Genomic DNA, 26,236 nt, shown 5'->3' on the forward strand with positions numbered 1-26,236 from the left:
TTTTCCTTTTCCAGTCGGGGGAGTGCATGTTTGGAACCTAGGTAGCAAAGCAAATTGATAGATTTTTGTTATCAAAGGGGTAGAGATTGCAGGTATGTCATCCTTTACATTTTCAGTTGGTCCTCAATCGTTTTTTAATAAGTGTATTTCACCACTGGGAAGAAACTGTAGGCCAGCGCCCAATGCTCTGGACTCCTGTGCCTGATGGTCGGGATTGTCCCACCTTCTGACCGGATCCTGTGTTGTGAGTGGCGAGCCGTGTTGTCACTGAGCCGGCGTGTGGTTCGTGTGTTGTGAGCCAGGCTGTCACTCAGCCACTATTAGTCCGGCCTCCGGCAGCTGATGAGAGACGTCGCAATGGCTTCAGTTGCTTGCTCCGGGAATGGAGGCTGAGAGCCGTCTGCACGGGGAGTGATGGTACCGGCCGGGCCGTGAGTGGAGTGAGAATAATTTGGGAAATATGTCCCGATTCATGGTTAGCAAGATGAAGACCGCGGGGCCGGGAAGGAAGGACTCGCGACCTGGATACATGTATTCAATGGTAGGGTGGGTCGGTCGAGGGGAAAGAGACTGAGTGGAAGGGGTTGGGAGAGAACAGGGAACGAGAGAAGAATCTTTTGGGAGTGAGAGAATAACGTACGTCGGGGCCTGGTGAAGAGTGAGTGGCACGTTTAGATCCTATGGCTCCCTACCCCGGGGGGGTGGGTGGTGGGCTTCCTACAGGTAGCAAGTTGGCGAGCTGGACACTCGTGGGGTTTTTAATGTAGTCTGTGTGGTTATGTAGGGGCGTGTGCGCATGATGTTGCACACTTACCTTGGTGTTTAACCATTCACCCTCTGCTCAGGCAAGTCACTTGAACAGATCCGAAGTTTTTTCCAATTTGGAAGCAGTGTTTTACTTCTGAATTACTTTTAACTTTTATCATCAAGTAATAACAAATAATTGAAATGTAATCCTATATTTCGTGACAGTTGGTGACCTAAATGCCTATTTCCAAAAGGCATTTCATAATGTACAATGCATAAGGTTGCTCAGTAAGGATCAATGTTGTTGAGATATTATATTAGTATGGGTGGAGAATTGATTGACAAATAGGAGAATGAGTTGGGATAAAGAGAGCTTTTCCAGAATCAAACCTTTGTAGCTGAAATTTACTATGTATATCTTAACTTAGATGAGGAAAGTGAATGTACTACCAAGTTTGCAGAAGACGCAAAAATAGGTAAGAAGTTCGGTAGTGAGATACCATGGAATCTGTTAGGAGATAAAGTCAGGTTAAGTGAGTGGTCAAAAACTTAGCAGATGGAATGTAATGTGATGAGAAGTGAGGGAATGCACTTTGGTAGAAAAAGTACTATTAAGCAATGGTCGTATTGTATCCCTGTACTGAGAGGCCTGGGTTCAGGTCCCACCTGATCCAGAAATATGTAATAACATCTCTGACCAGGTTGATGAGAAAAATCAGTAGTATGTAAACAGGGAAAGGCTGCAGGAAGCTGCGGCGTGGAGGGATTTAAGAGTCATCCTGCACAAATCACAAAAAATCAGATTCCAATTTCATGAAGTTAATAGGGAAGGCAGGTTGAATGTTGGCCTTTATTTTGAAGAGTTTGGACTTATAAAAGTAGAGAGTTCTTGATAAGATTACATGAGGCACTTGTCAGACCATACATGAAATATTGTGAAGAGTTTTGATCCCCTCATCTCGGGGAAAAATTACTGTCATTGGAAGCAGTCCAACTTCTCCATCATCACATCAGCCATCTTCTGTGACCATTTGTCCTGAATAGACAAACTTTTAGACTTGTGGCAGTGTCCACTTCAGCCTTCACACTTTCTTTAATGTATTCTTCTAACTCCTGTCGTTTTTGTCTTGCTATTCATAGACTTTTAGATTTTACTTGATGTATGATATTCAGTGGGTCTTTCTGATTTTGCCAGTGATGCTGTATTGACGTCAAGTTTATGCTCTTGACTCCCATTTTTGCCTTTGGTAGCACTATCAGGTAATTAGTGAGCATCAGGTAAGAACAGGAACAGTTGGACATGTTTCACGTAAAGAGAAAAGTACAAAGCTGTATACGATTGCCCAAGTATAATCAGTTTGGCACAGCAGTTATCTTAAGATATGTAGTTTTACTTTAGGTATCAGGATTACATTTGTGTTCTACTCGCTAAGATATGATTGTTATAAAATCAGAATCGCAGATTCCCCACACTGTAGAAATGGGCCATTCAGCCCAACGAGTCCTCCAACCCTCCAAATAACATTTCACCCAGACCCATTCCCCCAACCCATTCCTGTAACTACACATTTCCCATGTCTAATCCACCAGCCTACACATCCCTGGGCAGTATGGGCAGTTTAGCATGCCCAATCCACCTAACCTGTGTATCGTTGAACTGTGGGATGAAGCTGGAAGAAACCAAAGTACCTTTAGTTTTTTGTTATCATAATATTGTGACTTGGTTAACCAATTTGTAATGAACTTGTAAATAATATTGCTGAATTAATTATTTTAATTCCTGTGACATAAATTGTGAAGCTCTGCATTAACCATGGCCTGAAGAAAGCCTTGGTTGAATCGACACAAGTATTTGAGACAATGCTAGTTTGTCACAAATGCTTGTGAAATGCTGATAATGGGAAAAGTATCTCACAGCATTCCAAATTCCAGTTTCCCGACCTCGAGCCTCAAGGTGAAGCCTGACACAGTTTGAAGTTGAGGCCCAGAATGGACTAGAGGCTAGATGCCAGCATGGACTGGGTTAGAAGGACTGTTATAACCCTATCCTATCATTTCTTTATTTTCTCATTTATTCCTTTTATCTGTAATGCTAGACCTTTTTGTGTTTTTATATCATAATTTTTCTCATTTAAGAGTCTGTACCTTTGTACCTAAGCTGGTTCCATAAGTGGCAATCTGTAAACATTTCACTTTAGTTGAAATTAAAATTTGACTTTCAAAATAAATTAGTTTAAATTTAATCAATTTGAAGTGATTAGTAATGATTTCATCATAGACCTTATTAACTAAAAAGTCTTGATTATCTGCAGCACATGGAATTGAATAACCATACCAGTTGGACAGCTATCCTAATTAATCTTCGACTCACCATACTGTAGCCCTTTCTCATCCAAATATGAGGAAAAAAACTTTTGTCTTTGAAGGTAATCCTTCCTGCATCTCTAGGTTCAAATTTTGACATATCTGTTGCAGCTTCTCTTATTTTGATTATGTTGATACTGTGAGCACCTTTTGATTTTTTTTCTGCCTTCTGTATATGAAAAAGACAATCCTACATTTCATTATGTTGATACCTTGGCTTATTGTAGTCACCTACTTTGATTTATTATTTTCTATGACATAACTATAAACCCTGATCTCCTTCAAGCTTTCTTCTACTGTAAATTTATACCTCAGTATTTTTGACACAGCGTCATCCCACCACAATTCTTTTCATATTTGTCTTTCACATTTTGGAATCTTTTTCTGTGCATGGATCCTGGTCCTTCACCACAGTCCCTTAAATCTATTACAAAAGTTCAACAAATGTGCTATTTTGTCAATGGATTTCAGAGTAGCATAATGAGAGAATATGAAATAGTGGGCCTGTGTTCAGTTACTGAAACATATAAGACCTTTGTGGTCTTTGAGATTTGAGGGTAAATTTGAGAGGTTTCCTATTGAGAGTCTAGGACCAGAGGGCTTAACGTCTCATACATGTCGTTCTGCTATAATACGCAATTTGTTAAAGTTAACATGATTGACGAATTGGGGTCATTGATTCAAAAGCATGAAGTATTAAAGTGTATTGGTTATAATGCCATTTCGGCCCCATTAGTTTAAATGTTGCTGTTATTATGCGATTTCCTAATAAAATGGGATTGCATGAGAACAGAACTACTGTGTTATAACAGAACTGACTGTAGAAGCAAAGAATCCAGACAGTGTGGCAGCAAGCCAATTGGTCCATCGGGTCCACACCAGTCCTCTGAAGAGCATCTCACCCAGACACACTGCCTCCAACCCTACCTATCCTTGCATTTCCATGGCTAACCGACCAAGCCTACGCACTCCTGGACTATGCAATTTAGCATGGCTAATTCACCTACCTGCACATCTTTAAACTTTGGGAAGAACCGATGAACATCTGTGAAACATTTGTTATCGTGATATTGTGACAGTTGCCCAAGGGTGGGTTCGAATCTGGGTCTCTAACACTGTGCGGCAGCAATTCTAACCACTGAACCACCATGCTACCGCAAATAGAGATGAGGAGGAATCTCTTTGTCTCTGAGGATGGTGAATCTGTGGAATTCTTCACTGTGGCGTGCTTTAGAGACTGAGAGACTGGACTTTTAAATCGTGAGGAAAAGTAAGTGTTATGAGGAAGAGGTCGGAAAGTGGAATTAAGGATTATCAATATGATCTTGGCAGAATAGATTTGCTGGGCTAAATGGCCAACTCTACTTATGGCGACGATGTCAGAAGGAGGCCAAGTTAAATAATTTACTTAGCATTATTGGCTGAAGATGCTTGCAAGTGATTCAGCCTTGTCTTTTGCACTGATGTGTTGGGCTGCCCTGTCATTGAGGATGAGGAATTTGCCCAGTTTCTGCCCCTCTGCTTAATTGACCACCACCACTCATGACTGAAAGTTGGTGGGTTTGCACAGCTTATGTAATGTTGATCCATTGGTTATTTTAAAATAGTTACCTATTTTAAAATAGGTACACTTCAAGGAACCGATGGTTTCAATTGAAATTTATTTTTAGATTAGATAACTCAGTGTGGAAACAGGCCCTTCGGCCCAACAAGTCCACACTGACCCTCCGAAGAGCAACCCACCCAGACCCATTCCCCTACATCTACCCCTTCACATAACACTACGGACAATTTAGCATGGCCAATTCACCTAACCTGCACGTTTTTGGACTGTGGGAGGAAACCGGAGCACCCAGAGGAAACCCACGCAGACACTGGGAGAATGTGCAAACTCCACACAGACAGTTGCCTGAGGTGGGATTTGAACCCGGGTCTCATAGCCTTCTATATCCAATGAATTTTGTTAAATAATTTGAGGTGATAGCTAAAGGGGAACATGAGTGTCTGTGCATGTTCATTTAAGTGGACTTACAGAAGGTGTTGCATGCCAGAGACCATGAACAAAAACAACTCATGAAATTGTGGATAATCTAGCATATAATGAATTTGAGGATGTCTGCAGCAGAGCATGGATAAAAGACCTGCACTGAGTCTTCTAGGATTCGATGTCATAGGCAAGGTCGCCTATCTGATCCAGGATCATCTCAACACCCTAGCCTGGAATCAGGCCTCCCATCAACCAAGACCACCAGGTTTGTTGATGGAGGAAACCGTGCAAGTCTCGTCTTGTTTTTCCTCTAATTTTTGTCCCATAGCGATTGGTAGGCTTTCTATACGGTCATCCACCTTTTGTGTTTTATGGTGGAGGGTAAAAAGTGGTAAGGTGTGCACTGAAGCACAATGTCCATACCAGTCATTGGGTAAATATGGGTAGGCCTTGTTTTTGCATAGTGAATGAAGGCTAAACGGAGTTCTGAGAGTGAATGAAAGTCCACTCAGAGCAAGGGCTGAATCTTGTAAACATGGGTGTTATCAAAGATTTGGTTATCCAAGTGTATTTAGGGGATGGAGAGTTGGAGTAGAGAGGATCTTTTGTAACATTTTTACACTGTATTTTCTTCACTTGTCCCAAGTCGTGGGTACCAGAATGCACCATTCTAACAAGGGATCATGGTTAATGTTGAATCCTTCAGGTTTGTTAGTGCACTTTACACAGCGGCATGCTTTTTCTACCAAATGGATTTTATCATCGCAGGTGAGGGGTTGCATATGTGGGTCAGTCTTATTCATACATTGTACATCAGAACGATGGAAGATTGGGCACACAACACATGGATTGGTGAATAAAGAAAACATTGGCAACAGAAGGAGGATTAGGAGTACATAGTACTTTTGGTCGGTCTTCACCTTTCCAGCTTGTTTTGTTAACTGCAGAAGCTGTATAAAGATAGAAGGTTCTGTTGAGAAGGTATAAGTTGACAGTCTGAATCATAGATGTTCAAAGTAACAATTTTCAGCTGTTAAGAGTGGATGAGGTTATGAAATCATGCAATCTCATGACAACTGGCATAGATGTGTTGTCAGGGTGACAGTGTCAAAACTGATGGTCGGATGTGCGATGTAAATAGCTAAAGAGTTTCAGCTGGGCAGCTGCATTCATAGCGTCCAACAGTATTGGTACGAGTTTCATGGAGCCAACAAATTCTATCTTTAGGGGGTGTAGTTAGGAAAATAATGCATTCATAATCATTGGAGCATCCTGAAGCACCAATGTCATTGCCAGTGTAGCCATGATTACATTCAACACCTAAATTGCTGGTTTTGTTTTTGTTCTGTCATTAAGGTGACAAGTGGGATACGTTAGTATTGTAACAATATCAAGGGTGGTGTTCAGAATTGCAATAGGGATAGCAAAACAGGTCATGGTTAGCAGAGTGAGTGTTATTTTCTGCTGTTTCATGATCATTGGGGATGTCTTGTCATGCTTGGTAGTAACAACATCAGTGATAGTGATGGTGGTAGGTGATGACATGGTCGTCAGTATTGGGGGAAAAGTCATTGATGGGCATCAGACATTTCATTGTTTTGGCACGTGGCATCCTCTGAAGTATTGTTTAGATTGATGAAATTAATTCCTGTGACATTGTTCATACCAACAAATATACATACCAACTTCATCGCTTCTCCATTTGATTCATAAGCATTGACACAAATTCAGTTCATACAGTCACATTGGAGGTTTAGCCAGTCGGAGATTTTACAGATGGGCGGATTACATCTGGGCGCACGTTCTTGTGTTGGATTTTCATAAATTCGTAACATTCCCGGATCTCGAGCTCCAGGAACAACAACACAAATAGTCAATCCATGAAAAGCAAGTGTACACTGAAATCAGACCACAAAGAGAGAACCTTTTCACCAGCTGCTGGCCTGCTGCTCTTTCGCTCTCTCACTGTCTCTCAGTCCCTTGAACCCTGAGGTCAGTGAATGTAATTTACAGAAGAGTGTGTGTGTGTCTCTCTCTCTCTCTATATATACACACATTCTTTTCTCTCTCTCTCTCTCTCTCTCTCTACTCCTCTCTCTCTCTAAGTGAACAAATGTTATCACCTTCTTTATATTGATCCATTGACACTAAGAACAGATGTTCCTGCATCATCTTGTAGCGAATGTATAGGCTACAAACTTTCTCATCACTACCTCTGGATCATGCTTTTTGTCTGGTACTGATAGACTCACAGTATGCAATTGTCATTCCAAATCAAGAATGTGAGGGGCTTGGAGGAGTTTCTTCAGGTGATAGTGTTCTTACGTATCAGCTCTTCTACCCATTTTGGGTAATAGTCATGGGTTTGGAAAGTGCTATAGAGAAATCTGAGTGCATTACTGTCACGCAGCTTGGACCTTGGAAGGACTACATCGCCGGTAATCTTACCAGAAGTAGGGTTATTTCATTTGTCTTGATACAGGAAAATATTTCACAGTACAGGCATGCTTACAAATGTACAAGGAGAGGAGATAGAATGAGCAGCTACTTGAAATTAATTTAGAGATACTAGTTTAGCAGTGTTCTTACTTTTAGGATGGAGTCCAGAAGTCTGAAGGTGAAGTTGTCAGCTTGGAATTTCTTTTTATTGAAGCAGCAATCAGCCTCTTGAATGTGCGTCTTAAATAGTAAGCTTTAAAAGCTGATTCATGGGTTGAATGAAAGAAGTTGTGTTTGGAGGTAGAAATAACACTTTGTTTTCCGAAAGCTTACCAATGCTGACAAGAAGACTTGGCACATCCTCCAGGATGAAGAATGCCTTGAGATTCAGTTTTTTTTGCCTACGATACTTTCCAAAAATATCTTTCAAAACATAATCAATAAAGTCAGAAAAAGTTTGCCCTGTCTTCCAACATTTTTTGCTTGACCTGAAGTAGATGGCCAGAGTAGACTTAAAGTACTCTTCAAGGCTTGTAGATTGGCAGTGTTGGTATACCACCACAGGCTTAAGCTTTAAGTTTCTACTAGCATTGGCATCCAGCAGCACAGTCATACAACTTGCCACCTTAAAGCCTTGAGCATGTGCTTCATTCTTAGAAATGTACATAATTGCTGGTATTCGCTTGCAGTATAAACCTGTCTTATCCAAATTGAAGATTTGATCTAAGGTGCAGCCTTCTTCATCAATTTCTTTGTTTTTTACTATGAGAGGAAATGTCAACGTGTGTTTTTCAGTTGCACTGGCAAGTTCACCAGTTAACTTTATTATGGAATGCATAGCATTCTTAAAACCAGCAAATCACTCACTGCAGGATCTTGAGCATTTTTCTTCACATCTTTATAAATGGATAAGGCTTTCTCTTGTTTGGTGAGAAACGTTGCCGTAGAATGCATTTTTGTTTGATCTTCTATCCCGATACTTAGAAGCATCTCCGTCTCCTCAAGTGCCTTTGGCCAAGATCTCTCAGATTTGCTGGCACTCAGCCTTGTTCCAGCAATACAACTTCTATTAGTCTTTTCAGTGTTGCCTCTAATGGTGCATAAGGCAGACTCCCATATTCCTGTTCAGGGAGCTATATCACATTTTCTCACCTTATGCCCGAAGTGCTTCATATTATTGAGCTTCTCTTCCATTGTGTAGCTTGTATTGTTAGTGCTTGCTAACATTATTGTCCCTATGCCCCAACATTTTTTTCAAAAATGTTAATCTGGGAGTAATGTGTCTATCACAGAAAGCTACTCTGTACAGTACCTCACACACAAAGCCACTCTGTCAGCAGCTAACACCAGCACATGTGCAGGATGGCACGAAGACTGATGCTGACATCAACTCATGCACTGAACTAAATGGAGACTTCACCGTGGACATTGGCACACGTGCAGAACGAAGCATGTGAAGCGATCACCCCTGAAATTGCACTAATCCAAACAGAGCAACTCCCGTTCCTTAATTACTAAGTGATGTTATATACAAACCCCCCTGCTGGAACGCACTGTATCAGAGAACTGCCTGTGCTACTTATGGTAAGATTGTAGAGTAGGGCTTCTAGCACGAGGCTTGTCTGCTCAGTTTTTGCATTATTTATCTCTTGTTTTTTCATGTTTCATTTACTTATCTTTTGGTAAAGAGCTTGGTCACAGCGATGACATCACCGGTGGTGAATGAGCCCAGCAGCGCAGACCTGGGATGGCAGCTTTTGCTTCATTGAAACTGTCTTACCAATGACTCATGCTGCTGCAGTGGAGGCGGGTTTGGATCTGGTGGTATCAGCAGTGGCTGAATCGAAGTGCATTCATGGAAGTAGCAGAGTCAGGTTTGGGCTGGTCCAGTGATAACTCATTTTGGCGCACATGTGGAGGGGTGCTGTTGGAAGATGGCACTGAAGAGTGGCGACTTTCCTTCCAGCAGTATGATGATGAAGGGGACTTGTGTCTAGCCACCATGCCCAAGGCCCATGATAGAGCATTTAACAAGAAGGACTGTAACATTGGACTCTTTCTTCGCATTTCATTTTTTTGCCCTTGTATTCTGCTTTGGTTATAAGGTGTCCCTGGAGGTTGGTGACACTAAACAACACTTCTCACTGTATTTTGTAACAAGATAAATGTGCCATTAAATCAGTTCAGGAGTTACATACCATTCCTTCTTTTGACACATTTCTTGGAAGGTGGTGCAAGAATTATATACTGAAATGTAACTTACTTGCACAAACACAGGTTATTGGCATTTTTTTTTAAACAGGCTGGAAGTTTTTCTGATGTAGCCCAGAGTTGAGGGTTTTGATAATTCTTAGAATCCCTACAGTGTGGAAACAGGCCCTTCAGCCCAACAAGTCCATATCGACCCTCCGAAGAGCAACCCACCCAGACCCGTTCCCTTACATTTACCCCTGCACCTAACACTTACGGGCAATTTAGCATGGTCAATTTATCACCTAACCTGCACATCATTGAATTATGGGAGGAAACCGGAGCACGGTGGCACAGTGGTTAGCACTGCTGTCTCGCAGTGCCTGAGACCTGGGTTCAATTTCCGACTCAAGCGACTGACTGTGTGGAGTTTGCACATTCTCCCCGTGTCTGCGTGGGTTTCCTCCGGGTGCTCCGGTTTCCTCTCTCAGTCCAAAGATGTGCAGGTCAGGTGAATTGGCCATGCTAAATTGCCCGTAGTGTTAGGTAAGGGGTAAATGTAGGGGTATGGGTGGGTTGCGCTTCGGCGGGTCGGTGTGGACTTGTTGGGCCGAAGGGCCTGTTTCCACACTGGAAGTAATCTAATCTAATCTAATCTAATCCCTGTAAGTAATCTAATCACCCGGAGGAAACCCACGCAGACAGGGAGAATGTGCAAACTCCACACACACAGCTGCCCGAGGTGGGAATTGAACCCAGGTCCCTGGCGCTGTGAGGCAGCAGTGCTAGCCACTGTGCCGCCCCCAAATGTTAGTTGATGTTGCACGAAGCAGTGTTGCCTCCTTACAATTTTGAAAAAGGAATAAGTTATCGTTAAGCAGCCAGCTGGATTCAGTTGAGCCATGTGACCAAGCATCCTGAGAGAAGTAGCTCACCATTGAGACCTCAATTCATAATGCAGTAGTCAGCTGTTCATTTCTGAAGTTAAATGGTTATTAACACATCTTTTTGCGGGTTAGTTATAAATTGCTGACTTATGTTGGACTTTTTAAATTTTATGGGGTAGTTGTATTTTATAGCTGAAAATGTGTTGCTGGAAAAACGTAGCAGGTCAAGCAGCATCCAAGGAACAGGAATCCTGAAGAAGGGCTTATGCCCGAAACATCGATTCTCCTGTTCCTTGGATGCTGCCTGACCTGCTGCACTTTTCCAGCAACACATTTTCAACTCTGATCTCCAGCATCTGCAGTCCTCACTTTCTCCTCCAGTTGTATTTTATAGATTATAAAACAATAGTTAACATTTCAGAATTGTCAGCAGTCTCATAACTGTTGATTATCTGACTGTTGACTTCTGAGAAGTTAATTCTAAACACATGATTATAGTAACTATCCTTCCTGTGTTATTTACCGTTTTCTTAGAGTAATCATTATCTGTCTTAAAATAATTAATGAATGACAGCATTTCTGGCTAGGCCAGCATTTACTGCCCATACCTAATTGCCCAGCGGCCAGTTGAGAGTCAACGACATTGCTGTGGGTTTGGAGTCAGATGTAAATCAGATCAGGTAAGGTTAGCAATTTCCTTCTCTATAGGACAATAGTGAACCAGATAGGTTTTTCTGACATTCCTTAGAGGATGCATAGTCATTGTTAAGATTCTTAATTCCAGATATTTATTGAAATGAAATGCCACCATTTGCTATAGTGGGATTTGAACTGGCTTCCCCAGAACGTTACCAGGATATCTGGATTAACACCAGGTGGAAATATGTATTGAAATTTAGTCTTGGGTTCATGACTAGGGATATTTAATAACCTTGCCTACCTTTGAGCCAACTGTCTATTGTTTCCTAAACATTATATTCCCACATGGCTATCTGTACTTGTCGCTCCCTTAATCTTATTTACGGTGTTCTCTGCAGTCACATATATAGTGCAGTGAAAATTAAGGTAACTGTATTCCTTCTTATTCTGCTCCCTTCTAATACCTTAACTGTTTCTTTTGCTAGCACTACTATCTCTTCCAACTCTGTTCACCTCCTGAATTCTATACACTGCCAAGTTGGTCGAAATCCTCTCCAACCCCAGTAGCAAAAGAAATTGAGAACATTGGTCCCAATGCTGTTCCAAATAAAATCTGTCTGGCCAACGTATAACTGGGCCCACAATGCCTGCAATTTAAAGCCTTTCCTCATGCCCAATCTTGTATTATAGAATAAACTCCTCAGTTTGCAGTATTGTTCTTGGTAGTCCATCTCAAGAGGAATGCATTGAACTTGGCTAAGGTGCAGAGTAGATGCAATAGAATACACGTGAAACTTAAAAGACATGAATTATATTGACTGGTTGCAGAGACCGTAAAGAGATGATGATCTAATTGAAATGTTACAATTATACGATTTAAACGTATGGATACTTTTTCTCTGATGGAGTATCCAGGACAAGAGAACAAAAACTTGAAAGTCAAGCAGCTTAAAGCAAATTTCAGGAAGAGCTTTCAACAAAGGGTAGTGTATGTTTGCAACTTTTTCTCATGGCCCCCGTCAACTCCATCCAAACAATTTGTTTAAGCTTGAAACTTTCAAAACTGAGATGGGTAAGCAAAGATTTGGAAAACCAAGGCAGGGAGTTGAATGTAAGATGTAAATAAATCATAACCAAATAGAATAGTAGAACAAACTGAAGAAACTGAATAACCTACCAATGTTCTTAATGAGATATTTGCGTTTAAGTAGCAAGCATATTAATCAACACATGGTGTGTAAGCAGGTGAAAATGCGGACTGCAGAAGCTGGAGATTAGAGTTAAGGTTAGAGTGGTGCTGGAAAAGCACAGCAGGTCAGGCAGTATCCGAGGAGCAGAAAAATCTACGTTTCGGGCAAAGGTCCTGATGAAGGGCTTTTACCCGAAACGTCGATTTTCCTGCTCGGATGCTGCCTGAACTGCTGTGCTTTACCAGCACCACTCTAGTCTAGAATCTAGTTTCCAGCATCTGCAGGACTTGTTTTTACCAAATTGACATTTCGGGTAGGAGCCCTTTATGATGAACGGCTTCTGCCCGAAACGTCAGATTTTCTCCTCCTCGAATACTGCCTGACATGGTATGTAAATACCTGGTGTTTTGAATCTCAAGGTATCATGTGGTCATTGATGGGGAATCAACTTTTTTTTTCCAATTTAAATCAATAATTTATATAAAAGAAACTAAGTCATGGTTGCTATATTTGCATATAACACTTGGTCAGCAAAATATCTTATAAGGAAGACAAGGAAGTTGCAGATGGCCTTAGATGAGTTGATTCTGGATTAGTGGTGCTGGAAGAGCACAGCAGTTCAGGCAGCATCCAAGGAACAGCAAAATCGACGTTTTGGGCAAAAGCCCTTCATCAGGAATAAAGGCAGAGAGCCTGAAGCATGGAGAGATAAGCTAGAGGAGGGTGGGGGTGAGGAGAAAGTAGCATAGAGTACAATAGGTGAGTGGGGGAGGGGATGAAGGTGATAGGTCAGGGAGGAGAGGGTGGAGTGGATAGGTGGAAAAGGAGATAGGCAGGTAGGACAAGTCCAGACATGTCATGGGGACAGTGCTGAGCTGGAAGTTTGGAACTAGGGTGAGGTGGGGAAGAGGAAATTGTTGAAGTCCACATTGACGTGGTTGAAGTGTTTCGAGATGGAAGATGATGAGGCGTTCTTCCTCCAGGTGTCTGGTGGTGAGGGAGCAGCGGTGAAGGAGGCCCAGGACCTCCAAGTCCTCGGCAGAGTGGGAAGAGGAGTTGAGATGTTGGGCCATGGGACGGTGTGGTTGATTGGTGCGGGTGTCCCGGAGATGTTCCCTAAAGCGCTCTGCTGGGAGGTGCCTAGTCTCCACAATGTAGAGGAGACCGCATCGGGAGCAACGGATACAATACAATAACGGATACACAGCTGTGCTCTTCCAGCACCACTAATCCAGAATCTGGTTTCCAGCATCTGCAGTCATTGTTTTTACCCCTTAGATGAGTTGAGTCAGTGGGCAGACATTTTGCACAATATAGTGTGAAAAAGCTGCCATACCATGGTCTACCGCCTCATACTGCACTCCCAAACATCTTGCGTCCTTCCGCTCACCACCCTTCTTCCCTCCACCTATCATGTCCTCCCTCTTGTCATCCTTCTCTTGCATCCTCCTGTCTTTCCTTGCATCCTTTCATCTTCCTCCCCCTCGCTTCCTTCCCTCTCCTCATGATATCTCTCGTGCACCCCCCCAGCACTACCTCTTTTGCATAGCATCTTTCGCCCCCACCCTAATGTGCCATTTCTGTCTCTCCACTCTTTCCCCCCCTCCCCCCACTCGCTGTCTTTGCCACGCCACCCCCACCCCAACCTGCACATCATATCTCCACCCCATCTCTCACAGTCATCACCACCACCACCACTCTCCCCCCTTCACGCGCCGTCTCTTGCGGCCACCCTTCCCCCTTTACACGCCATATCTTGTGCCCCCTCCTTCACACATCCATCCTGTTCATGACCTCTTCCCTGATCGCCTCACTGTGTGAGCCCTTTAAAGTGTCCACCCTCAGTACAGCTGTGATATTCTCCCTCAACAATAGCCCACTCCTCTTTTACATCCCTCTTATCTTAACCTGAAACGTCTAAATCCCGAAACACAAAGCTGCTCATCTTGTCCCTCTTTCAACCAAGTTTTTGCGATAACTATAACATCATTGTTATGAGCATTAATTCAAACTATAAGTTCATTTGTTTTGCCCATCGTACTCCTCATGTTAAAACAAATAACCTTCAGAATGCCAGTCCTGCCATGTTCAGTATCCTCTGTCTGTCTGTTCTTCCTTTTCTGCTTACTGGCCCTACTCAGTCATTTCAATTGCTGCTCTGGTTCCTGTACCACTGCCACACTAGTTTAAATCCTTCAAATGGCTCTGGCAAGCCTTCCAGCCAGGACATTAGTGCCCCTCCAGTTAAGGTCCAATCCATGCTGCTTGTACTAGTCCCACCTGCCACTGAACACACTCCAAAGATCTACATATCTGAAGCCCTCCATTCTTTGCCAACTGTTTAACTGAGTATTTAACTGTACTGTCTTTCTGTTCCAACGCTTGCACCATTAAAGACAAAAACTCTTGAAGTTGCAGTCCTGCTGTTCCACAAGCTCTGTAGTAGTAATGCATTTTCGGTTGAGTTGGTATTGAAATCAATGTAAGGGTGGTGAACGTGCTGACCTTCATGCTAGTTAGGGTTCCTGCATCAGGGCAAACCCCTCTCCCAAACCACTGAAAACGTTGGCCCCTTCTCCCCTACAAAAGACAATAGTGGCCCCCTGCTTGGTAGTCCGGCTTAACCAGAAGATCAAAAGTTTACTTGCTTACTCATCAAAAGAAAAATTGGTGTCCCTGTTTTGGATAAACAAGTGTTTAAGTGCAGACTATTTAAACTCTTCACTGGCGAGCAACACCTTGCCTGTTAACACCTCAAAGTGCACCTCTCATTGTCAGATAAATTGATTAAATGGTCATATTTATAAACAGACTTTCAGATTAGACATTGTGAGACCTCATCCCCTCATATTGAATGGGGGAGAAGGCTAGAGGGGTTATATGAGTTCCTTACTTATTTTTGGATTATTTAGGAAATTGCTTATGATAATTCCTGTGTTATTATTTAATTAAAGTCATCTTTATTACCTAAAATCTACTGTTAGGGTTCTTGTGTGTGTGGGGTTCTTGTTTGTGGCTTTGTCAGAATTTAATAGGATTCTTGTTGTTTGAAATGCATATTGCAGTCTTGAGCTATGAATAGTGTTATGGACCAGACCAGCCCTGCTCAAAACACATCAAGAAGCTAGTCTAAGTCCTAACAGTTATCATAGTAAAGGGAAGTGTCTTCATTCCAGAAGTGATTCAATTGGACAAATACGAGGCTTTAAGTAAAATTCACTTTGTTACACCACAGTTGAAATACTATGAATAATGAATTGGATTAACTTCAACGCCATCAAAATACTTAACAAAATAATATATTACTTAACCATTTACCAACTGTCAAGTGTGGTGCTGGAAAAGCACAGCAGGTCAGGCAGCATCCAAGGAGCAGGAGAATCAACATTCCGGGCATAAGTCCTGTACCAGGAAACCAATGTAAGACTAATGCCTGAAACATCAATTCTCCTGCTCCTTGGATGCTGCCTGACCTGTTATGCTTTTCTGGTACCACAGTCTTGGACTCTGATCTTCAGCCCTCACTTTCTCCTTCTTATCAACTGTTGAAATAAGCCTTAACACACCTTGGCAAAGACAGATTCAGCAAAACTGATTTCTGTCACTTGTTTCTTCCAGCCGAGACAAGCTAGGCTGGAAAAGCATTGCAATCCAAACAGCATCAGGAGGTGGGGAAGTCAATGTTTCGGGTAAAGGGTTCTTCTTTAGGAAGAGAGATGGGGTTAAGGGAGCTGCAGATAGGGGCAAAGGGTTATGGGTGGGGAGAGGGGAGGAATGGTGAGGTAGTGGTAGGTGAATATAGGTGGTAGGTATGACCTAGTGGTTTGATGGGAGGAATGAATCCAGTTGGTATCTGGAAGGAGGGGTTGGTCAGGAGGATGGGAGGGAGGAAGGTAATTGGGGCATGGGTAGGAAGGTTATTTGAAATTGGAGTACTCAATGTTGAATCTTCTGGACTGTCGGACTGCCCAGGTGGAAGACGTGGTGGTGTTCCTCCAATTTGCAGTCTGATTCCCTGTGGAAATGGAGGAGACCAAGGATGGACATGTTGGAGAGGGAGTGGGAAGGGAATTTGAAATGGGTGGTGAGCGGGAGGTCAGGCTAGTCCTTACGGGCCCAACTGAGATGCTCTTGGTTTACATTTGGTCTCCCTGTACAGAAGACCACATCGGAAGCACTGAACACAGTAAAATAAGCTGAAGTAGAGGTGAGTGAACCTCTGTCTCACCTGGAGGTGAGGGAACTGGTGTGCAGGCAGGTTTTGCATCTTTTATGATTGCAGGGGAAGGTACTGGGGGCTTGGGTTGGTGTTGCTTTGGAGAGTGGTCCAAACCAAGGAATTCTGAAGAGAATGGTCCTTGTGGAAGACAGTGAGGAGTGGGTAGAGGAAGATTTTCTTGGTGATGGGGTCTGGTTGGAGTTGGCAGAAGTGTTTGAAGATGATACGTTGGATATATAGACTGGTGGGGTGAAATGTGAGGACAAAGGGGAACCTTGTCATTATTGTGTTTGGATGGGATGAGGTTTAGAACAGTGAAGCGGGGAATAGAGGTGGTGAGATGAAGGGCTGTCAGGTTGACTGGGGGAAAAGCACATTGTTTAAAATAATAGACATGTGGGATGCTTGGGAGTGGAACGTCTCCTCATCAGAGCAGATGCAATGGAGGCGGAGGAGTGTGGAAAACTGAAGTTTTTGCAGGATACGGGGTGTGAGGCGGGCATAGTCCAAGTAGTTATGGGAGTCTGTGGTAAGTGTCAATCCGTAAACCTGTTGCCAGAGATGGAAACAAGGAGTTCAAGGAAGGGAGAGAGATGTCCAAGATAGACCAAGTGAATTTAAGAGCAGGGTAGAAATTGTCAGCAAAGTGGATGAACTACTCCAGTTCAGCCTTGGTGCAGGATGCAGCACCAATGCAGTCGTCGTTGAGGTGGCGGAAGAGTTGGAGAAAGTACCTGAAAGGATGCATCTAGCAGCTGAGAGAAAACTCGAACTTTTGCAGAAGCAGTGAAAGAGCTGTTTGTAGCGACTTCAACTCCAGTAACCCTGGATCTATGTGAATCTGACTCCATCTACTCATGTTTCTTTTCTCTAATTTTAAAAAACCTACAAAGCCGTTTACTCTGCTTTCCCTGGAACCGACACCTCTTCACAAGGTTGACCACACCCTTTTTCAGAATATTCAGGAGAGAACAAATCCCTTTTTAAAGGCACATATCATCATCACAGTAGTGATGGTAGAGGTTTCAACTTGCTTACAATTCCATAGCTCACCAGGAATGTCTCCTGCTGTTGCTCCCTGTCTGGTGCTTATTAGAATGATTTGCAAGTTAATTTTCAGGTAAAATTATGAAAACATATCCCTTCAAGTCTCAACTAAGAGGCAACAACACTATCCATTGTGCCGTAAGACCTCCACTTTTGGCATCTCTTTATTTAAGAGCATTCTACTTTAAATGCTGTAGCATGTTGGAAATACCTGCCAATGCAGTAGGAAACTAATTTACCTGACATTTTTAAATGTTGATTGAACTGAGTGAATGGCATGTATAAAATGCAGGAATATCCAGGTTTATGTTGTTCTGATGATATTGTTAGGGTCTTCTCGGAACTACAAATTGAGAGGCATCATTTGTCACGTGAGATGTGGTTCTTGTTCGCATCAGATTATGGGCAGAATGTTGACCCTGCTAAGTTTTGAAGGGTCTAGCTAAACTAAATTGTGCAACCTCTTACTATTTTGGGGTGGATTCGGGGGAAAGAATATACACAAAACTACCTCATAGATTTGCAGCTGGCAATGACTTAAATTATGTTCCAGTTTGGATAATTTTTCCAACAATATACTTTATTCATCAAAACTTGTTCAGTAAAATGATTTGACTCTTAGAGTTTGCACTAATATTCAACTTGTCCCTTCCAGAATGTTCCATTTAATATGTTTGTAGCAGATTTAATATTTACAAAATTCCTGACCTCAAATGTATAGGTATATAGCTCAAGGATGGAAAAAAATTAAAGTTGGGAATTACTTAGTGCAAAATATGTTACAATATCTTCTATATACCATGCTACATTCTGAGACACTTCAAAACTACTACTGTTCTTTTTTTGAAATGGACAGATTTTTGGATGTCACACAATCTGAGGAGTTCTGCAGTTTTCCAGTTCTACATTTTATAACCTTCTGGATTTAATATTGAGTTCAACACAGTCAAATTGTAAACCATCTTTCATTCCTTTCCCTTAAGCTCTGCTTGTTATGTTCTGTGTCACTGTTACCTCACTCCCCTCCCTCTCCTCCAGTGAGACAATCTGTTCTTTCAAGTCTGACAGTTAGACATGCCCTTGTTCTGCCATTCTCACATTCCGATCACTTAATCTGAACGACCAACATCCTGTAGTCACCACCCCCAGTTATAGCATAAATACTGCCTCTCTTTACTTCAGCTTGATAAACTTCAAGGAGACATGAGCTTGCTCTCTCTGCATGGAAGCTACCTGACCCGCTGTCATCTCCACCATTTCTTGTCTTGCGGACAGTTTCTAGCTTCTGGTTGTACAATGACTTGTATGGACTAAAGGGGGAAAGAAAGGGAGCTTCGGGAATTGATTTTGATGTTCTAAGCTTGTACTGCTCGCTCATTGCATCGACGAAAGAGCTTTACTCCACAAATAACTAGTAAACACGAGCATTGTGTTTCCTAAGATTCCAAATGAGTTCAATCTCTATTCCATCCCATATTATTTGAAGTGTAGAAGTTCCAGGATAAATTAACTCAATTAAAAACTAGATATAAGTTCTAGTTCTCTTTGTAAACTTGTTTATGGGATGTCGGCATCACTGGTTGGGCCAGTATTCGTTGTCCTTTCAAATTGTCTTTGCCAAAATGAGTAGTTGTTTGAGACTGCATTAGTCATCGATGTAGATTTGTGCAATTTGCCAAAATCAAAATGTACTGCATGGGTCCTTGATGAGAGCTGAGACTTTCAAGTGTTTCACTATTCTAAAATACTTAAATAATCATTTCATAAGTCATTTTAGGTACTGTCTGAATTGTTAACTGTCAAGCCTACAATCTTTTCTCATTCGCTTCCTTCACCGTGCCCCCTTGCCTTATACATTTATTCTTTCTTTAACGCACCTTCTAGATTTTGTATTCCTGTTTTTTTTCTCCTTGCTCTTCACTGTATTATTTTAATTTTAGTGGAATTGTTTTCTTCCTGTCTCTGTATTCAGGTAGTATCAGTGACTGAATACCATCGCAGGATCGATGCTCTTAATGCTGAAGAACTGTGCAAGCTTTGCAGACGTCTCAAGGTGCTCCATCCGTAGTTAAACGCAGCATATATTTGCCCAAAGAGCTAGAGCAGATGTGGTTGCTTGCATCCCAGATTTTTCTCAGCGGCAAATATGCTTCCAATGTGTTTGTCTCAACACCAGCACTATCAAAGCTTTGCAGAAAATTCCTTTTATTCACTTGTGGTGCAGTGATATGCAATAGTTCGTTAAACATAACATATTGCATGAAGGGAGTTAATTATGGCATGGGGGAGGTTTTATGAATTTTCTGCCCTCCATATTCACAGTACAGTCCTCACATGATGTGATGGTGAGCAGTTTCTTTAAATTGGTTTATTGCAGGATTTGATGTGGAGGAAAATTCTGCTGAGAATGCAAAAGGTGAACAAAGTCTGCGATGATTGTGCCTCATCTTTCATGTAGTACATTTGGAATAAATTCTCTCCAATTGTTTGCATTCTTCTCAGCTTTGACTTCCACCTGTTAACGCTGAACTTGAATCCATGTGCATTCTAACTTGCTAGTGGCAGTAATGCTCTTGCACAGTATACTGATAAGACAGTAATGATATTAAACTTACAATGCGAAATTCTACCCATGTTTTAATTTAAAGCTGTTGTGTACAGAGGGATAATAATGAGGTTAAATGATCATTATTTACAGCTAAACAGTTATTTTGGTCATCTATCTTAATACACTGCAGTGAGGTAAATTGAAGATTTCTTAGGTTAGCGTTTTGACCGTCATTTTAAAAATACCTCACCTGGAATGGCACTGATCAATTAAGGGTAGGTCCGCTATTGCTGTCTTATTAAATTTGCCTTGAAAAATTCCAGATACTTTATTTAGTCGAAATGTCCACATTATTTGTTTTGGAATCAGCAAAAAAAAACGAGACTGAGTTTGTGTTTATTCTGAAAATGCGATGCTGTAATTGAGAACTAAAGCCTGAAACTTTGAGATTGTCCATTCACTCTAATTTGAACATGTCAATTGTGTAAGATGATAGACTTTTCTTAGGTTCTTTTCCTGAGATTTCACATATAAGATGCAATTAGCACACATCAACTTCTGCGAACAGTTAGTTTGTTAAAGCTTGTACAAGCTCGGTGAGTCCTTTGAACCCCCTGCCGCCCCCCACAGGCATGGGAGGTCAAGTCAAAGTGAAGCCCTGAACAAAGAAAACACATTCCCTTTACACAGGTCAGTTGATTGCACTCATAGATGTTCAGGCCACTCCCCCCCCCCCCCCCCCCCCCCCCCACAGTCACATTACCCCAGGTCTGATGGTAGAATTAGAACACCCTCTGAGATGATGCAAATGCCCTAATCCTAGGGAATCGTTATGCTGACGGTTTCCTGACTCATTGATTCCCCAAGACGATGTAGGTGTGATCTACCTAGCTTCAGGGCATTTCTGAATGGAAGAGATTGAATGATAGTTTATTTGACAATGGGGGAGTAGTAGCAAATGACTGCCCAAATGAAGTGGCAGACGTTTGCATTCTTGCATGAATGTCATACCCACCCACTTCCAGAATGTTCAGTCAGTGCTGTTTAACTCTTTAATATTACATTAATGTCCAGAGCAATATTCCAATTTAATCTTTTGACATTACATTTTTACATAGTTTCAGTTCAAGGTACTGAATTAAGGTACCTTCCAACTAAGGCTGGAAGAGTTGTGGTTATTCATGTTATCCCTGCTTTTAGATAACAACACGAGAGGAAACCAGTATGAAGCAAAATACAACTATAAAACTAGACCTGGAGTCTGAAACGTTTCGGCCAAACCTAAGTGAAAAAAGTGCCCTACTGCAAACGGATCAGATTGAAAAGGTAATTATTTCTCAGACAATAAATTTGAAGCATTGAAAAGTACTGAGGCATTTTATCACCTTAAGATGTTTTGATGTGAATTGTTATTGAAATTACTCCACTTAATTTGGGAATGAAAGCCTCAAAAGGAATGGAATAATCTATATGGGGCTGAGTAGAATTAATGGCAGGAATTTAAGGCCTGATCTCGCAAGATGGTGGAGATTCCACAATCCCCACCTAGCTTCATGCAGGTCTGGTTCAGGAAGGCTTGTGGTTGCTCTCTTGCAGAAGTGTTTCAGTACTGTGTATTAGAACCTACATCATTTCCATTTTTCTAAAGCACTGAACAAATATCTGTCCAAAGACTGTCCAACTATCTGTCTTAATCAAAAATGATGTATTCATTACCAGATTCCATAGAGTCAGATCAACGGCACAGCAAAAGGCTATTCGACCAGTCTATCTGCAACGGTCCAAATCACGACCTAACCATTCTAATCCCATTTTCCTCGACTTGGCCCATAATCTTGTAAATTGCATATACATATCTAAATAGATCTTAAATGTTATGAGGGCTTCTGTCTCTATCATCATTGCAGACAGTGAGTTCCAGACTCCCAACACCCTCTAGGTGAAAAGGTTTTCCTCACATCTTCTCTAAACCTTCTCCCCATACCTTAAATATCCAAACATGAAGCTATATAAGTGAAATTGTTAATAGCATGACTGACAGGTGTCATTGCTGGTAAAGGTTGGGCAAATTGTCTGTAATATTTTTGTGCATCCATGCACAAAGGATGCAACCTTGAATTACTATTTCATGAGTTTGTGAAGCATTCAAAAAGTACAAAAAAAGTTAGGCTTGGATAAACCAAAAACAATGAATGAAAGATGGTTTATTTAGGATACAGAAAAGTAACCATGTAGTTTAAGACAAATAAAAATGTTGACGAAATGAATTGCATCAGTTTAACAGTTTTAGAAAAGAAATTAGCAACATGGAGCAATGGACAAAACAAATTAGCAGTGAAACAAGTGTGCTTAATGTTAAAGAACTGTTGACCATAAAGTGAAGGTGGAGGAAAGTTTTGGTTTATTTGTATAATTGTGCGCCGAACTTTCACAGCTGACCAACTGTGAAATTACAGATATCTCTGGAGATAGTCAAAGAAAACTAAACAATGCAGTGGAGTTTCACAGCTGACCTTCAGAGACCTCCTTATCGGAACTACATATATAGCAGCTGTGAGTGATCATTGATTTCAGAGCCTGATCAACTAAGTATGTGATTTTAAGACTTAAAACTGATAAAACTTCACTTTTTATAGGTTCCCAAAAAAAATTAATAGGGTGAGTTTTTTAATGTCTGATTAAATCTCCTTTGATTAATTTTTAATATAAAAGATAGATATTAAGTTATCCCAGAGCAGTGTTTTTGAACAGTGAAATAGTTTTTGTGAAAGTGATTTTTTTTTGGTATATTCTGGGTGTGTAGATTGGTTGAGATGGCTTTTAGAAGAGTGATGGGTATGGGAGGTTAGGGAGAATTACAATGTTCCTGGAGATTGTCTGTAGGAAGTGTGTTGGATAAATTCCTATCTGATCACAAGAATTGTTGGAGCAGCAGTTACAGTCAATGAGAAATTCATAAGAGCTGGGGGATGTGATAGATGGCAGAAGATAGAAAAACCACAGTTGCAATAACCTAGGCTGGTTACCGTGAGGGAAGGTAGGGGAGATAGGTGGTTCAGGAGTCCCCTGTGGCTGTCTCTGTCTGAAACAAGTATGCTGTTTTAGGTAATGTCCGTTTTCTGCAAAGACCATTTCCTCCATGACAACCTGGTCAGGTCCTCCCTCGGCTCCTGGCATCTTCCCTTGCCACCGCCGGAATTGCAAAACCTGTGCCCACACCTCCCCCCTCACCTCCATCCAAGGCCCCAAAGGAGCCTTCACATCCATCAGCATTTCACCTGCACATCCACCAATGTCATTTATTGTATCTATTGCTCCCAATGCGATCTCCTTTATGTTCGGGAGACTGGACGCCTTCTCGCAGAGCGCTTTAGGGAACATCTCCGGGACACCCGCACCAGTCAACCCCACCGTCCCGTAACCCAACATTTCAACTGCCCCTCCCACTTTGCCAAGGACATGCAGGTCCTGGGCCGCCTCCCTCACCACACGATGCTAGGAGAAAGATCGCTTTATCTTCCGCCTAGGAACTCTTAAACCCCAGAGCATAAATGTGGACTTCACCATTTTTCTCATTTCCCCTTCCCCCAGCTCCAGCCTTCCAGCTCAGCATCATCCTCATGATCTAGCCTACCTAACAATCTCCCTTTCCACCTATTCACTCCACCCTCCTCTCTGACTTATCACCTTTATCCCTACCTCCATCCACCTATTATACTCTTGGCTACCTTCTCCCCAGCCCCACTCCCTTCCCATTTATCTCTCCACCCTGGAGGCTCCCTGCCTTCATTCCTGATGAAGGCCTTTTGCCTGAAACATCGATTAGTTCCTGTTACAGTGAAAGTCAAGGCTGGTAAGATTAGGGAGCAATGAATGAATAAAGATATAAAGATTTTAGAATAAATAAAACTTGCAAATAATAAAATATCATATTAGATATAGGCAACTGAGATCAACTGAACCTCTTGAGTTTAGAGTGCAGGGTCATTCTAACGAAAGAAATCAGGAATGTGATATAACCTTGGGAGACCGTGTTAAAGATAATCCCAAAAATATTCTACAAGTGCATAAAGAGCGAAAGAATAGTACCTCTTAAAGATCAGTGAGGTCATCTTTGTGTTGAACTCAGGAGATGGGAGAGCTATTAAGAGAATATCTTGCATCAGTTTTTACTGTTGAGGAAAAAAATTGGAGAGAAATAAATATTGGAAGTTTTGAAAACCGTTCCCATGATAGAGGTGGTGGTGCTGGAGGCCTTAGGTAACCTAAAAGTACTGGAGGACTGGAGGGTAGCAAGTGAGCCATTGTTTAAGACAGACTGTACGGAGAATCCTGAAAACTATAAACTGAGTCTGACATTGGTAGGTAAGTTATTAGAGGTGATTCTGAAAGATAGGATTTGGAGAGGCAAGGATTGATTAGGGATGGCCAGCACGGTTTTGAGTTTGGTTGAGTTTTTTTTAAATGAAGTAACCAAAACAATTGAGGGCAGAGTGGTAGATTTTGTTTACATGGACTTCAGTAAAACCTTTGACAACATTCTGCGTGGTTAACTAATTAGTAAAGTTCAATCACAATTGGATACAGAATCGGCTTAACAGCAAAAGACATGGGGATGGAGGGTTGTTTTTCAGATTGGAGGCCGGTAACTAGCAGTTATCTCTAAACCTTTTTAGAGGTTTATAATGTAATGAGGGGCACGGATAGGTGCAGATAACACACAGATCAGTAGAGTTTTGGATAATGTTGAGGTTGTCAAAGGATTCAGTAGGATGTAGATCGGTTGCAGATCTGAGCAGAGAAGTGGCACATGAACACCTGGACATATGTAAGGTACTCCACTTCGGGAAATTAACCATTAAGGAAAACTGAGTTAATGGCAGGACCCTCAACAGCCGTAATGTATAGATGGAATGTGGGGTTCAAGTCCATAGCTTCCAGAAACTGGTAACAAAAGTAAATAGTGTGGTAAAGAAAGCATATATGACATGTTTGCCTTTATTGGTCAGGGAATTGAGTCAGGATGTCATGTTGCAGCTTTATAAGACTTTGGTTAGGCCATACTTCAAGTGTTGCATTCAGTTCTGGTTGCCATATCATAGGAATGATGTGGAGGCTTTAGTGAGTCTGCTGAAGAGGTTTACTGAAATGCTGTCTGGATTAGATGGTATTAGCTTTTAGGAGAGGCTAGAAAAAGAGGGTTTTCTCTAGAAAGGCAAAGGCTGAGGGGAGTTTTGAAAGAAGTGTACACAATTATGCGATTCATTTAAAGGGTTGACAGAATAAAAACAGAAAGAACTATGAAAGAGTCACCAGAACCAAAACAGATTTCTCTCTGATTTCTCTTCACAGATACTGCCAGACTTGCTAAGCTTTTCCAGGTATTTCTGCTTGTGTTGACAGAATCTTTTCCCCCAGAGTTGAAATGTCTAACGCTAGGGGGGCATGCATTTAAAGTTCAAAAGAAATGTGCAGGACAGGTTTGTTTTTAAAAAAAAAAAGTGTGGTAGGTATCTGGGACATGCTGCTCAGACTGGTGGTGGAGGCAAATACAATAGCAGCATATAAGGATTTTTAAATAACACATGAATATGCAAGGAATGGGTGGATATGGATGAATGGTAGTCAAAAGGGATTAGTTTAATTTGGTATCGTACACAGCACAGTATCATGAGCCGAAGGGCCCATTCCTGTGCAGTACTGTTATATGTTCTATGTAATCAAGAACCTACCTATTTCTGTCTTAAATACGTTCAGTGACTTGGCCTCCAAAGCTTTCTGCAGCCAGAGTTCCAATGGGTTTCAGAGGTTCAACACACTCTGGCTTATGAAGTTTCTCCTGATCTCAGATCTAAAGGGTTGTGCCGAGACTGTCCACTGTATTCTGACGCTTTGGATTGTACAAGTTTCAATGAGCCCCCTCCCTGCCACGGATCCAAACATCTCAACCACTCCTCAGTATAACAAGCCTTCCATTCC

General features: G+C 41.7%; 1 protein-coding gene across 12 annotated transcripts in view; it reads left to right on the forward strand.

Annotated features, from left to right (window-relative positions):
* Positions 1–26,236, forward strand: part of oxr1a (oxidation resistance 1a) — a 524,990-nt gene that overhangs the window by 447,353 nt on the left and 51,401 nt on the right. For 10 of the 12 annotated variants that reach the window (XM_060823372.1, XM_060823364.1, XM_060823380.1 and 7 more), the window contains 2 exons: positions 19,682–19,762; positions 21,458–21,583. In XM_060823372.1, coding sequence (XP_060679355.1) covers positions 19,682–19,762; positions 21,458–21,583 — 207 coding nt within the window. The remainder of the gene's footprint in view (positions 1–19,681; positions 19,763–21,457; positions 21,584–26,236) is intronic. The other 2 variants (XM_060823366.1, XM_060823381.1) reach the window with 1 other exon arrangement.

Source organism: Hemiscyllium ocellatum, chromosome 4, assembly GCF_020745735.1.
Source record: "Hemiscyllium ocellatum isolate sHemOce1 chromosome 4, sHemOce1.pat.X.cur, whole genome shotgun sequence".
Taxonomy (NCBI): Eukaryota; Metazoa; Chordata; class Chondrichthyes; order Orectolobiformes; family Hemiscylliidae; genus Hemiscyllium; species Hemiscyllium ocellatum.